Source organism: Sphaeramia orbicularis, chromosome 20 (genome assembly GCF_902148855.1).
Source record: "Sphaeramia orbicularis chromosome 20, fSphaOr1.1, whole genome shotgun sequence".
In the NCBI taxonomy this organism is placed as follows: Eukaryota; Metazoa; Chordata; class Actinopteri; order Kurtiformes; family Apogonidae; genus Sphaeramia; species Sphaeramia orbicularis.
This window is the reverse complement of record NC_043976.1, coordinates 1,450,666-1,464,383: the sequence shown is the minus strand read 5'-3', so window position 1 is coordinate 1,464,383 and position 13,718 is coordinate 1,450,666. Positions and strand designations below refer to the sequence as shown.

At 40.4% G+C, this 13,718-nt stretch overlaps 1 protein-coding gene across 1 annotated transcript in view; it reads right to left on the bottom strand.

Moving 5' to 3' along the window:
- The window catches only part of LOC115411679 (melanoma receptor tyrosine-protein kinase-like), a 52,858-nt gene that overhangs the window by 3,745 nt on the left and 35,395 nt on the right, over window positions 1-13,718 (bottom strand). The window contains 10 exon segments of the mRNA XM_030123890.1: window positions 216-309; window positions 400-543; window positions 2,259-2,356; window positions 2,493-2,639; window positions 4,387-4,462; window positions 5,154-5,309; window positions 7,196-7,381; window positions 9,099-9,197; window positions 12,527-12,649; window positions 13,534-13,678. Coding sequence (XP_029979750.1) covers window positions 216-309; window positions 400-543; window positions 2,259-2,356; window positions 2,493-2,639; window positions 4,387-4,462; window positions 5,154-5,309; window positions 7,196-7,381; window positions 9,099-9,197; window positions 12,527-12,649; window positions 13,534-13,678 — 1,268 coding nt within the window.

The window sequence follows — 13,718 nt, the reverse complement described above, 5'->3', positions numbered from 1 at the left end:
TTCAACATTTTTTCCTTAATTCAAGGTAATTTATTTTTTTGGCTTAATTCAATTTAAGACTGTGGAATTTTTGACTTTGCTAATTCATCCCACAGGCCAGATTGGAACCTTTGTCCCCCGGGACGCATGTTTGAGACCCCTGCCCTAGAGGATCATGGGTAAAGGTGCAGACGTGCTGGTCTATATGTGGACCTGCAGATGAAGCGTTAGCGTACCGTGTCCGCTGACGTCGTCTTTGTCCAGCGGGTTGAGCGTGGGGTCTGTGATGTAACGCAGGACGACGCTGTTTCCTCTGACGGCGTGTCCGTTCTGAAACCACAGAAGAAGAATACACCCCTGTTTGGAAAACACACACTGAAAACACACACACACGGACCAGGGCTGTGTGTGCGAGCTCACCGTAGCGCCGCAGGGCCGGTCGTCATGGTTACTGGCGCCTTTGTAAGGCAGCAGGTACTCCTCGGCGTCCACCACGTCGTCCATGTCGTCAGCGCTCAGGAGGCGGGAGTAAAACCTGCTGTCGGTGGGAGAGGGGAGGTCGCCCTGGCAACGAGACAAACAAACACATCCATGAAGACAGCAGGGGGACACGGGGTCCAGCAGGGGGACACGGGGTCCAGCAGGGTCCACAGGGGGACACAGGGTCCACAGGGGGACACAGGGTCCACAGGGGGACACAGGGTCCACAGGGTCCAGCAGGGTCCACAGGGGGACACAGGGTCCAGCAGGGTCCACAGGGGGACACGGGGTCCACAGGGGGACACAGGGTCCACAGGGGGACACAGGGTCCAGCAGGGTCCACAGGGGGACACAGGGTCCACAGGGGGACACAGGGTCCAGCAGGGTCCACAGGGGGACACGGGGTCCACAGGGGGACACAGGGTCCACAGAGGGACACAGGGTCCACAGAGGGACACAGAGGGACACAGGGGGACACAGGGTCCACAGAGGGACACACGGTCCACAGGGTCCACAGAGGGACACAGGGGGACACAGGGTCCACAGAGGGACACACGGTCCACAGGGTCCACAGAGGGACACACGGTCCACAGGGTCCACAGAGGGACACAGGGTCCACAGGGTCCACAGAGGGACACAGGGTCCACAGGGTCCACAGAGGGACACAGAGGGACACAGGGTCCACAGAGGGACACAGGGTCCACAGGGTCCACAGAGGGACACAGGGTCCACAGGGTCCACAGGGTCCACAGAGGGACACAGGGTCCACAGAGGGACACAGAGGGACACAGGGTCCACAGAGGGACACAGGGTCCACAGGGTCCACAGAGGGACACAGGGTCCACAGGGTCCACAGAGGGACACAGACAGAAGCAGACAGAACTGAACAGCTGTTTGTCTCTCCTGTCTTCTTTTGTCTTTTCTGACATTTTTGTCTTTTCGTCTTTCTTTAATTGCATCTGTTTTATCGTGTTTTATGTGGACTTTTACTGACTTTAATGCAGCTATCTGTGTCCTTCTTGTCTGACTGTGTCTTTGCATGTTGTCTGTCTTTTTCGTCTAATTGTATTTTTTTTATTTTTTGCATATTTTGTCTTTTTCGTCTAGTTGTGTATTTTTTATTTTTTGCATCTTTTCTGTTTGTTTCGTCTAACTGCATCTTTTATCTTTTTCATCCGATTGTATACTTTTTATTTTTTATGTCTTTTATGTCGTTGTTGTAAAATTGCATATTTTTCGTCTTACTGCGTCTTTTCTGTCTTTTTCGTCTGTGTATTTTTCATTTTTGCATCTTTTCTGTCTTTTTTGTCTAATTGCATATTTTCATCTTACTGCGGCTTTTCTGTCTTTTTTGCGTAATTGTATATTTTTTGCGTCTTTTTTGTCTTTTTCATCTAATTGTGTATTTTTTATTTTTCGCATATTTTCAGTGTTTTTTGTCTAATTGTATATATATTTTTTTTTTTTTTGCGTCTTTTATGTCTTTGTCATAACTTTGCATATTTTTTCTTACTGCATCTTTTCTGTCTAATTGCATATTTTTCGTCTTACTGTGTCTTTTCTGTCTAATTGTATATTTTTTGCGTCTTTTTTGTCTTTTTTCATCTAATTGCATATTTTTGGTTTTGTTCCGTCTCCAGTTCATCTGTTTTGTTGCTAACTGAATCTAATTCCATTGGATTTTATTTCGTCTTCTATTTTCCATCAGTATTTTTAAGGTAAAATCAGCATTTCTTCAATAGACATAATTAAAGGTGTGTTTTTTTTTTTTCCTTTCTCATGATGCAACACCTCCGTACCTGTATGACCAGGTATCGTTGTGGGTCGCTGGCCATCCTGGAGAAGTCCCGGACCAGTTCTCTGAACCTGGGCCGACTGGACGGGTCGATCATCCAACCTGTGGATGGACACACACATACACACACACACGCACGCACGCACGCACGCACACACACACACACACACACCTGGCTCAGTACTTCCTGTGGGCCCTTGGTGGGCGTTAGCATGCGGCCCTGACTCCGCCCTCTTACATTTGACCATGATCATGTAGACGTCGATGGTGCAGATGGGAGGCTGAGGGAGGCGGTCTCCTCGCTCCAGGACCGAGGCGATGTCGGTGGCAGAGATGCCGTCGTACGGCTTCGACCCGAACGTCATCAGCTCCCACACGGTGACGCCTGCGGCCGAAGACGAGGCAAAGTACAAACACACAAACGAATAAGATCCAATGCTCAGAAAATGAACCGGAAAAGCCACCGCTCACAGTCTGAACTGTTCTCAAGTTATTTCAAACATCAGACACGAGACGCTGATCGATCATCACTGGACTCAATTTGACACTCGTTTACAATGTGTTATTTTATTATTATTTGTTTCTTTTCTAGTTTGTTTCTTATTTTGTTTATTTTATTGATTTCGTTCTTTATATTATTCATCCATAAAACAAACCAAATAATCGCAACACAACGTGAACAACAAAAGACACAACAAAACAAAAAAAGATGCAACAAAAACAAGTAAAAGATGTAACAAAAACAACAAAAAAGACACAACAAAAACATTAAAAACACAAAAACAACCTAAAAGATAGAAAAACAGTGTAAAAGACACACAAACAACCTAAAAGACACAAAAACAATGTAAAAGATGTAACAAAAACAACATAAGACAACAAATATGTAAAAGACAAAAACAATGCAAAAGACAAAACAAAAACCACAAAAAAGACACGACAAAAACATAAAAGACACAAAAACAACCTAAAAGATAGAAAAACAGTGTAAAAGATGTAACAAAAACAACATAACACAACACAAAAATGTAAAAGACACAAAAACAATATAAAAGACACAAAAACAACCTAAAAGATAGAAAAACAGTGTAAAAGACACAAAAACAACATAAAAGACACAAAAACAATGCGAAAGACAAAACAAGAAAAAAGACACGACAAAAACATAAAAGACACAAAAACAACATAAAAGACACAAAAACAATGCAAAAGACAAAACAAAAACAAGAAAAAAGACACGACAAAAACATAAAAGACACAAAAACAACATAAAAGACACAAAAACAATGTAAAAGATGTAACAAAAACAACATAAGACAACAAATATGTAAAAGACAAAAACAATGCAAAAGACAAAACAAAAACCACAAAAAAGACACGACAAAAACATAAAAGACACAAAAACAACCTAAAAGATAGAAAAACAGTGTAAAAGATGTAACAAAAACAACATAACACAACACAAAAATGTAAAAGACACAAAAACAATATAAAAGACACAAAAACAACCTAAAAGATAGAAAAACAGTGTAAAAGACACAAAAACAACATAAAAGACACAAAAACAATGCAAAAGACAAAACAAGAAAAAAGACACGACAAAAACATAAAAGACACAAAAACAACATAAAAGACACAAAAACAATGCAAAAGACAAAACAAGAAAAAAGACACGACAAAAACATAAAAGACACAAAAACAACATAAAAGACACAAAAACAATGCAAAAGACAAAACAAAAACAAGAAAAAAGACACGACAAAAACATAAAAGACACAAAAACAACATAAAAGACACAAAAACAATGCAAAAGACAAAACAAAAACAAGAAAAAAGACACGACAAAAACATAAAAGACACAAAAACAACATAAAAGACACAAAAACAATGCAAAAGACAATACAAAAACAAGAAAAAAGACACGACAAAAACATAAAAGACACAAAAACAACATAAAAGACAAAAAAGAATGTAAAAGACTCAAAACAAAAACGACATAAAAGATGCAACCAAACCAACGTAAAAGACACAAAAAAAATAATGCAAAAGACACAAAAATAATATAAAACATGCAACAAACACAATATAAAAGACACAAAAACAACATAAAAGACACAGGACGGAGGACAGACCATAGCTCCAGACGTCGCTCTGGTGGGTGTACGTCCACTGGAGGATGGACTCCAACGCCATCCACTTGATGGGAACCTGCGGAGACACCAGAGGAGCTCAGACCTGTCCAACCCCTGGACACCGAAGCGTCCAGAGGAGCTCAGACCTGTCCAACCCCTGGACACCGGAGCGTCCAGAGGAGCTCAGACCTGTCCAACCCCTGGACACCGGAGCGTCCAGAGGAGCTCAGACCTGTCCAACCCCTGGACACCGGAGCGTCCAGAGGAGCTCAGACCTGTCCAACCCTGGACAACCGAAGCGTCCAGAGGAGCTCAGACCTGTCCAACCCCTGGACACCGGAGCGGTCCAGAGGAGCTCAGACCTGTCCAACCCCTGGACACCGAAGCGTCCAGAGGGAGCTCAGACCTGTCCAACCCCTGGACACCGGAGCGTCCAGAGGAGCTCAGACCTGTCCAACCCCTGGACACCGGAGCGTCCAGAGGAGCTCAGACCTGTTCCAACCCCTGGACCACCGGAGCGTCCAGAGGAGCTCAGACCTGTCCAACCCCTGGACACCGGAGCGTCCAGAGGAGCTTCAGACCTGTCCAACCCCTGGACACCGGAGCGTCCAGAGGAGCTCAGACCTGTCCAACCCCTGGACACCGGAGCGTCCAGAGGAGCTCAGACCTGTCCAACCCCTGGACACCGGAGCGTCCAGAGGAGCTCAGACCTGTCCAACCCCTGGACGCTCCGGTGTGGTCTTACGTCTGTCTGACCGGGGTCTCACCTTCCCTCCGTCAGCGTGGTACTCGCTCTCGTTGGCCGTCAGCAGCTTGGCCAGGCCGAAGTCTGTGATCTTCACGTGGTGTGGAGTTTTCACCAGGACATTCCTCGCAGCCAGATCCCGATGCACCAGGTGGCGCTCTTCCAGGTAACTCATCCCCTACACATTGACCACAGTGAGTTTGAGCGTTATTTAGAAGAACTGACCAGATGGAGATGAGCTCATTCCATCACACTATTATTATTATCATTATCATTATTATTATTATTATTATTATTATTATTATTATTATTATTATTATTATTATCAGGGCAGCTGTGGCTACAGATGTAGTTTACCACCACCAGAGGGAGAATGTGAGTGCGAATGAATAATGGGTCAATAATGTAAAGTGCTTTGGGTGTCTAGAAAGGCACTATATAAATCCAATCCATTATTATTATTATTATTATTAATAATAATAATAATAATAATAATAATAATAATAAACACATACTATGCCTATTGTAATAGAACATAATTACTTGCTATTATTATTACTACTTTATTACTTATTTCCATTAGTACTTTCAAATGTGCAATTGCCTGTTTCTCCACTACGATTTTTAGAGCCATTGTTAACATTTTTTTCCTCTTTTTGTTGTCATATTTCTTATACATTTGGTGTTGTGCTGCTACTAGATCCTTTATGTCCTGAGGGATCCATAAAGATCTATCTAAGATAAGATATACACTGAACAAAAATATAAATGCACGACTTTTGTTTTTGCTCCCATTTTTCATGAGCTAAACGCAAAGATCTAAAACTTTTTCTCTGTACACAAAAGGCCTATTTCTCTCAAATATTGTTCATAAATTTGTCTAAATCTGTGTTAGTGAGCACTTCTCCTTTGTCCTTTGCTGAGATAATCCATCCACCTCACAGGTGTGGCAGATCCAGATGCTGATTAGACAGCAGGATTATTGCACAGGTGTGATTTAGGCTGGCCACAATAAAAGGCCACTCTAAAATGTGCACTTTTACTGTATTGGGTGGTCCAGGGGGGTCAGAAAACCAGTCAGTATTTGGTGTGACCACCATTTTCCTCACACAGTCTTCTTCATGAATTCTCTGAAACAGCTTTGGAGATGGCTTATGGTAGAGAAATGAACATTCAATTCACAGGCAAAAGCTCTGCTGGAGATTCCTGAAGTCAGCATGACCAGTGCATATTCCCTCCAAACTTGTGACATCTGTGGTATTGTGCTGTGTGATAAAACTGCACATTTTGGAGTGGCCTTTTATTGTGGCCAGCCTAAGTCACACCTGTGCAAAAATCCTGCTGTCTAATCAGCATCTTAATATGCCACAGCTGTGAGGTGGATGGATTATCTCAGCAAAGAAGAAGTGTTCACTAACACAAATGTAGACAGATTTGTGAACAATATTTGAGAGAAATAAACCTTGTGTGTACACAGAAAAAGTTTTAGATCTTTGAGTTCAGCTCATGAAAAATGGGAGCAAAAACAAAAGTCGTGCATTTATATTTTTGTTCAGTATATTTTCATTATCATTGCACAGACATACTAAGTACATGGTACTGCTCCACATGGTGCAAAAAAAGAAAGCATTCATCAATAAAAACATTAAATCTATGTCTAATCTAATCTAAAATCCCTTTTCTGGGTGAAAAATGAATGAATGATTTTATTTCCGTTTAGTTATTTTATTTCCGTTTAGTTGTATTCTTTTTCGCTGGTGTTCATTGTGGGTTTAATGAGTCCAGAGTTTGTGTTCAGCTTTGGGTCAAACGTGTCTTTTTGTTTTGGGAAAATGAAGACGGAGGCGTTTGTTTTCCTCCTTTACAGCCGCAGAACAACAGGAGGACTTTCCGCTGATCTGCTTGACCTTGGCGGCTGTGGTTTTCCCACCTCTTTCAAACCCAGATGGGAATGTCAGCAGATTAGTTCAGACTAAACTGGTGCCGTTTCACACACTAATAAGCGTCGGTGGGATTAAGGGCGGAGCCGCCGACCGCGCCGTGCCTGGGGCGTTTGATTCTCACCTTGGCGATCTGGACGCACCAGTTGAGCAGCCACTGGGCGCCCATGCGCTGGCGGTGGTGGCGAACGTAGTCCAGGAGGCAACCGAACGGCATCAGCTGAGTGACCAGCTGCACCGACGACGTCAGGCAGATCCCCAGAAGACGACAGACGTGAGGGTGGTCCACGCTCGCCATCACGTAGGCCTCCTGCACAAACAGGAAGTCCCAAGACAAGGCATCAGGAAAACCAGGCTGGCCATCAAAAGACTGTGACAGCAGAAGGAACGACGAAAACAGACGTAACCATGACAACAGACAGAATGACGACAGCAGAAAGAACAATGGCAACAGATGTAACCATGACAACAGACATAATCATGACAACAGCGGGAACGACGACAGGAGAAAGAACGATGATAACAGATGTAACCATGACAACAAACAGAACGATGAGAGTAGAAAGAATGACCACAACTGATGTAACCATGACAACAACAGACGGAACAATGACAGCAGAAAGAACAACAAAAACAGATGTAACCATGACAGCAACAGAAAGTACGACGGCAACAACTGACGGAACAACACAACAGAAAGGACAACAACAACAGACGTAACCACGACAACAACAGACGGAACAACAACAGTAGACGTAACCATGACAACAACAGACAAACCAATGACAGCAGAAAGAACGATGACAACCGACAGAACTATGACAACAACGTAAATAACATAAAAGATACAATGAAAAACCACATAAAAGACACAACGATAAACAGAAGAAAAGAGGCAACACAACAAAAACAACATTAAACATACAAAAAACAACATAAAAGACACAACACAATTCAAACATAAAATACAAAACACAAAAGATTCACCAAAAAATCAATGTATATAATACAATAAAAAAGATAAGAAGGTGCAACATGAAAACAACAGATGGATAAAAATAGAAAACAACAGACAAAAGCACAAGAAACGACTGAAAAAAGCAGAGCTGCCACAGTTATTATGTTGTAAAAACTATTACAGTTACTTTATTTGGTTTATATGGTTTCTGTTTTGATCTGCTGCATGTAAAGTGTCTTTGAGTTCTGTGACAAGCGCTATACAAATAAAATATATTATTATTATGAGTATTATTATTATTATTGAAATGTGCTGCTTTTCAGTCTCTTATGTGAACGGATCAATATCTGTGTGATGTTGGTTGGCTCTAAGTGGCTCTGAGGAATTAAATAATCAATACGTCATTAATCTCTGTAAATTAACTGCAAAAAACAACACACATCAACAATATATAAAAGACAGTGTTTCATCTCCTTAGAAGGATTTCACAACAGCTGGTGTTTTCTCCTCCTGCTGCTGGAAATAAAAAGAATAAGAAGAAAGACTGAACTGATTACACGAGAGACAACACAAAATAATCTGTTAAATGGACAGAGATGAACAAAATAAACCATAAAATGTATAGAAACCAACAAAATAAACCATAAAATGTACAGAAATGAACAAAATAAACCACAAAATGAACAGGAACAAACAAAATAAACCATAAAATGCACAAAATAATCAATAAAATGAAGAAAATAATCAGTTAAATGGACAGAGATGAACAAAATAAACCATAAAATGTATAGAAATGAACAAAATAAACCATAAAATGAACAGGAACAAACAAAATAAACCATAAAATGCACAAAATAATCAATAAAATGAACAAAATGATCTGTTAAATTAACAGAAATGAACAAAGTAAGCCATAAAATGAACAACGATTAATTGAGTAATGATGATTTGTCTGAAGTTAAAGTTGAATATCGGTTTCGGTCGGTTACTATGGTTACAGTCTTTATTCTACACGTTATGAATCACATGATAAGTTGACAGTTAAAAGTTTAGAAAATGAACGCCTTACGTCGAGGATTTCTTGGTTCGCTTTGGGCGACGTTGCTTCTCTGAGAACTTTTATGGCGACTGGGATTTTCACATTTTCTCCGTCTGGAACCCACAGACCCTGAAAAACATCATGAATGAACATGTTGACAAATGTGTAAAATCTCCAGGGTCACGTACCGTTACTGTTTTAGACATGAAAGTAACTAAAGGTTCACTGATCAGACCTTCAGTGTAAAAATCACATACTGTACGTCCAATACACCCACTACCCTCGCCTCATAATCTGAAATCTGGAACATCAGGGACTTTGACCTTTCACCACTTCATCCTTTCGTTGACGTGAAGGTTTTTGCTAAATTTGCAGGTTCTGTTTAATCAGCGCCACCAGTAAAATGATGGAAAAGTTCATAGACATGTAAAAAGAAAGGTCTACATTATATATTTCAGAGCTACGTTCACAATATATTCTTCATTTATCAATAAAAACTACCACATGCCTGGCTAACGTTAGCTAGCTTAGCATGAAGATGTTAGCAAACAGAAAATAACTCTGACCTTTTATTGATGTTTCTTTTATTTAATAATGAAGTATTGTCTCAGTTTAAGAGGGTAGAAAATTGATCAGCTGAACTGGCTTTGTTTGCTAACGACTGCATGCTAAGCTAATAAGCATTAGTGTTCAGGGAAAAACAATGAACAAATGGTTTTGAGTGTAAAAAGGAAATTATATAATTTTTTTTGGTGAAAATAGCTCTAAAGGATCATATGAGAAGTAAGAAGAAAAAGACAATATGTATTTAGGATCTTTAATTACAATACAGCCGTGTACAAAAGTAACATTAGCTAGCTTAGCATACAGATGTTAGAAAACATTAGTCAGCATTTAAAACATGACAGGGACCAATTTTAAGAAGAAACTGTCTAATGAATCTGGAAAAAGGAAACATTAACTTTCAGAAAAATATTGACAGAGGGGATTATAATATATTTGTTGGAACAATATTCACAAAATAGCCTTTACTTGATCATGAAAACAACTTCATGCTGAGCTAATGTTAGCTAAGTTAGCATACAGATGTTAGCAAACAGAGAAAATGACTCTAACCTTTTACTCATGTTTCTTTTATATAATGATTCAGTATTTTCTAAATCTCAAAGGGTAGAAAATTGATCAACTCACTGTAATTAGCCCGCTGTCTGTTTACTAACAACCATGTGCTAAGCTAATGAGCATAAGTGTTAAGGGAAAAACCATGGATAACTGGTATTGAGTGTAAAAAGGAAATATGAAATTTTTGTGAAAATAGCTCCAAAATATCATAAGAAAAGTAGAAAAAAGACAACAATATGTATTTAGGAGTCTTAATCACAATATAAGATAGCCTTTAACAGATCAATAAATCTACTTTGTGCAAAGCTAACATTAGCTAGCTTAGCAAACCGATGTTAGAAAACATTAGCTAGCATTTAAAACATGACAGGGACCAACTAAAGATAAAACCGACTAATACATCTGGAAAAAGGAAGCTATAAGTAAATAGAGACAGAGAGGATTATAAAATGTATTTAGGTACAATATTCACAATGTAGCCTCAGCTTGATTAATAAAAACTAGCTCATGCCAAGCTAAAGTTAGCTAAGTTAGCTCACAGTTACAAAGTTACAGAAAAAAGAAAACTGTGACCTGCAGCCGATGTTACTGGTGTTTCCTTTATGTAGTAATACAGGATTTAACTGGTCTTAAATGGCATAAGATGGACTAAATTATAACTAATAGTTAACTATCTTTATTTACTAACAGATGCGATGCTAGGTAACATTGGTTAGCATTTTCAGCTCATCTAGTTGTGAATTTTTGTTTCTGAGCTTGAACTGGACTTTGAGGTCAAACTCGTCATGTAGTGTACGTGTACGACTACTTATATAATATCGTTTTTTAAATATTTAAGGACTGTAATGAGTAGTCATGCTGCGTTCCAGTCCACCTGTAACTGCTGTTTTTCCGTCCTTCTACTGGTGTTCTTCCGTCCTTCTACTGGTGTAAATGCACTGGAATGTTCAGTCAAACCTGGGACTTCCACCCGAACTGGTACTAGATCCATGTTCTCCCAGTTCTGAGTTCTGACGTCACGCAGCAGTGGCGCCCCCCCATGGATGTGGTGTTTATGCAGACAGTTAATTAAAATAAGGTATTTCTCTGACATTATTTATCTGTAAATGTTCTGTATAATCAGCAGCTGCACTCGTGTTAGCTAGTTTTCAGTCCAATGAGTGACAGAAGAAATTAAAACCAAATCTGAATCCAAATACACAAAGAACATCGAAGGTAGATCAGCTTCTCTGTCCTTATGCGCCGTTTTTCCTCCTCTGTTTCCCTCAAATAAGCAACGATCAAACACCTTTGGTGATAGAAATGACTATAAATGAACATAAGGTACGCTCCACCATGTTGGTTTGTTTACATCTAGCTACCACTTCCTTGCACTCAGGCAGTTTGGTGTGACTAGCCTGGAACGTCACAAAGTCATGAGTCGTGGTTTGAAGTTGTGACTTACGGGCTCAAAAAACATCCCTGCACGCAGACTAAAAGTCAGCGGACAACACTGATTCTAACAGTGTGCTGTTTGTACTAGTGGCACTGTACCCGTGGTTCCTTGTACGCTAGTGCCCTCCCGTGGTGCAACAGCAGCATTGTTCCCAAACGCCCTCCCGTGTCCCGCGTTTGCAACATGGATCGGACATCAATGGGACGGACAGCGGACACAGGGCGGGGCTAAAAGGTGCATTATATAGTAGGGTTATTGGTGTATGAGCTTAGACTCCAAACTTCTGTCTCCACTTGTTTTATTCGTGTTGTAGTGAGCCACACTGACTGCACTGTCCGACAGTTTGTGCTGAGTCATGTGACTGGCGTAGTTTGCAGTGTTGCTGAGTCATGTGATGGTGTGCTACTTTGCATGTTGAAATATGCGTTAAAAGCTGGTTCCTGTTATGCGTTGTGCAGTCATGTGACTCATGTTGTGCCTCTGGGGGGAGGGCAGCTGAGTTGACTGGATGGAGGGAACGTTTGAGTTTGACACCATGACTGAAGGCTCTGTGCTGCTGCACTAGAGGATGTGCTGTATCACACACGTGTGGTTGGTAATGGAAGTTAATAAACCTGCCTTCACGTAGCCGTGCGGAGCATGGAGCCCTGAGAAGTGCAACCCAAGCTCCCCCTCCTGTGACTTAATTCTGGTGAAACTTCATAATGTCAGGTTTTTTCAGTCTTTTGACAGTTGTGTATTTATATGATGACATGTTTGTCCTTTCAGGTTGGGCTCTGGTTCATGTGTGGCTGGACGTGGTTTGGACCAGATCAACCTGTGGATCTGCAGGGGTTTCTGTCGGGGTGCAGGTGCATTTTACTGACAGACGGCCCGTGGCGTTTGCGTCTGCTGTTTGTACCTTGAAGACGGTCCCGAAGGCCCCGGATCCCAGGACCCGGATCTTCTTAATCTCGGTCTCCTTCAGGATCCGGAGCAGGGCCTGGTTCGGGGCCTGGCCACTAGGGGTCAGCGGCTCCACCAGCTGCATCACAGACATGGAAACACATGAGGATATCCCAGAATGCCTAGCACTTACCACAGCAAACAAAGACTAATAAGAGAAAACATTTATATACTCGAATATTTAGGATTAAGCCATGAATGTCCCTTCTGACCCCCACTGATTATTTCTCTAAAATTTGTATCTTCGTAATCTCATAATATTCTGTTTATTCTAGTATATTCACCACTAGAAAACAACAATAGGATGGACAAAATAATTAATGAAGTGAACAAAATAATCACTTAAATGAACAGAAATGAACAAAATAATCAATCAAATGAACAAAATAAACCAGAGAATAAATAAAATAATCAATAAATGGAACAAAATAATCAGTTAAATGAACACATATACACAAAATTATCAATAAAATAAAGAAAACTGATAATATAATGAACAAAATAATCAATCAAATTAACAAAATCAACCATAAAATATTCAATAAACTGAACAAAATAATCAGTTATAATGAGTGAAATAAATAAAATAATCAATAAAAGGAACAACTAAACCAATAAAATGGACAAAATAATTGATGAAATGACAAAGTAAGTATTTAATTGAAAAGAAATGAACAAACTACTCAATAAAATGAACAAAATAAACAATAAATAAACTAAATAATCAATAAATGGAACATAATCAATTAAATGAACACAAACGAACAAAACAATGAAATAAAAAAATAATGAAAAAATTTACAAAATAATCAGTTAAATGAATACAAATGAACAAAATAAACAATAAAATGAACAAATAAATCAATAAATGAACAAAATAACTGATGACATGAATAAAATAATCAGTCATATGAACAGAAATGACTTCAGTCATCCTATTTATGGATCAGAATCCACTCTCGCCTCTCTCTCCTGCAGCAGCCGTCGCATCGTCCTCCTCCTCGTGATCCGCCGTCGCCGTAGCAACACAAACACCACCAGCGATACGATGACGGCGACCAGGAGCCCGCCGACCACGCCCGCCGCCAGCATGGACTGATGGGTAGAGCTGCGAGAACAGGCAGAGCAGGTGGAGGTTTGGACTGGGT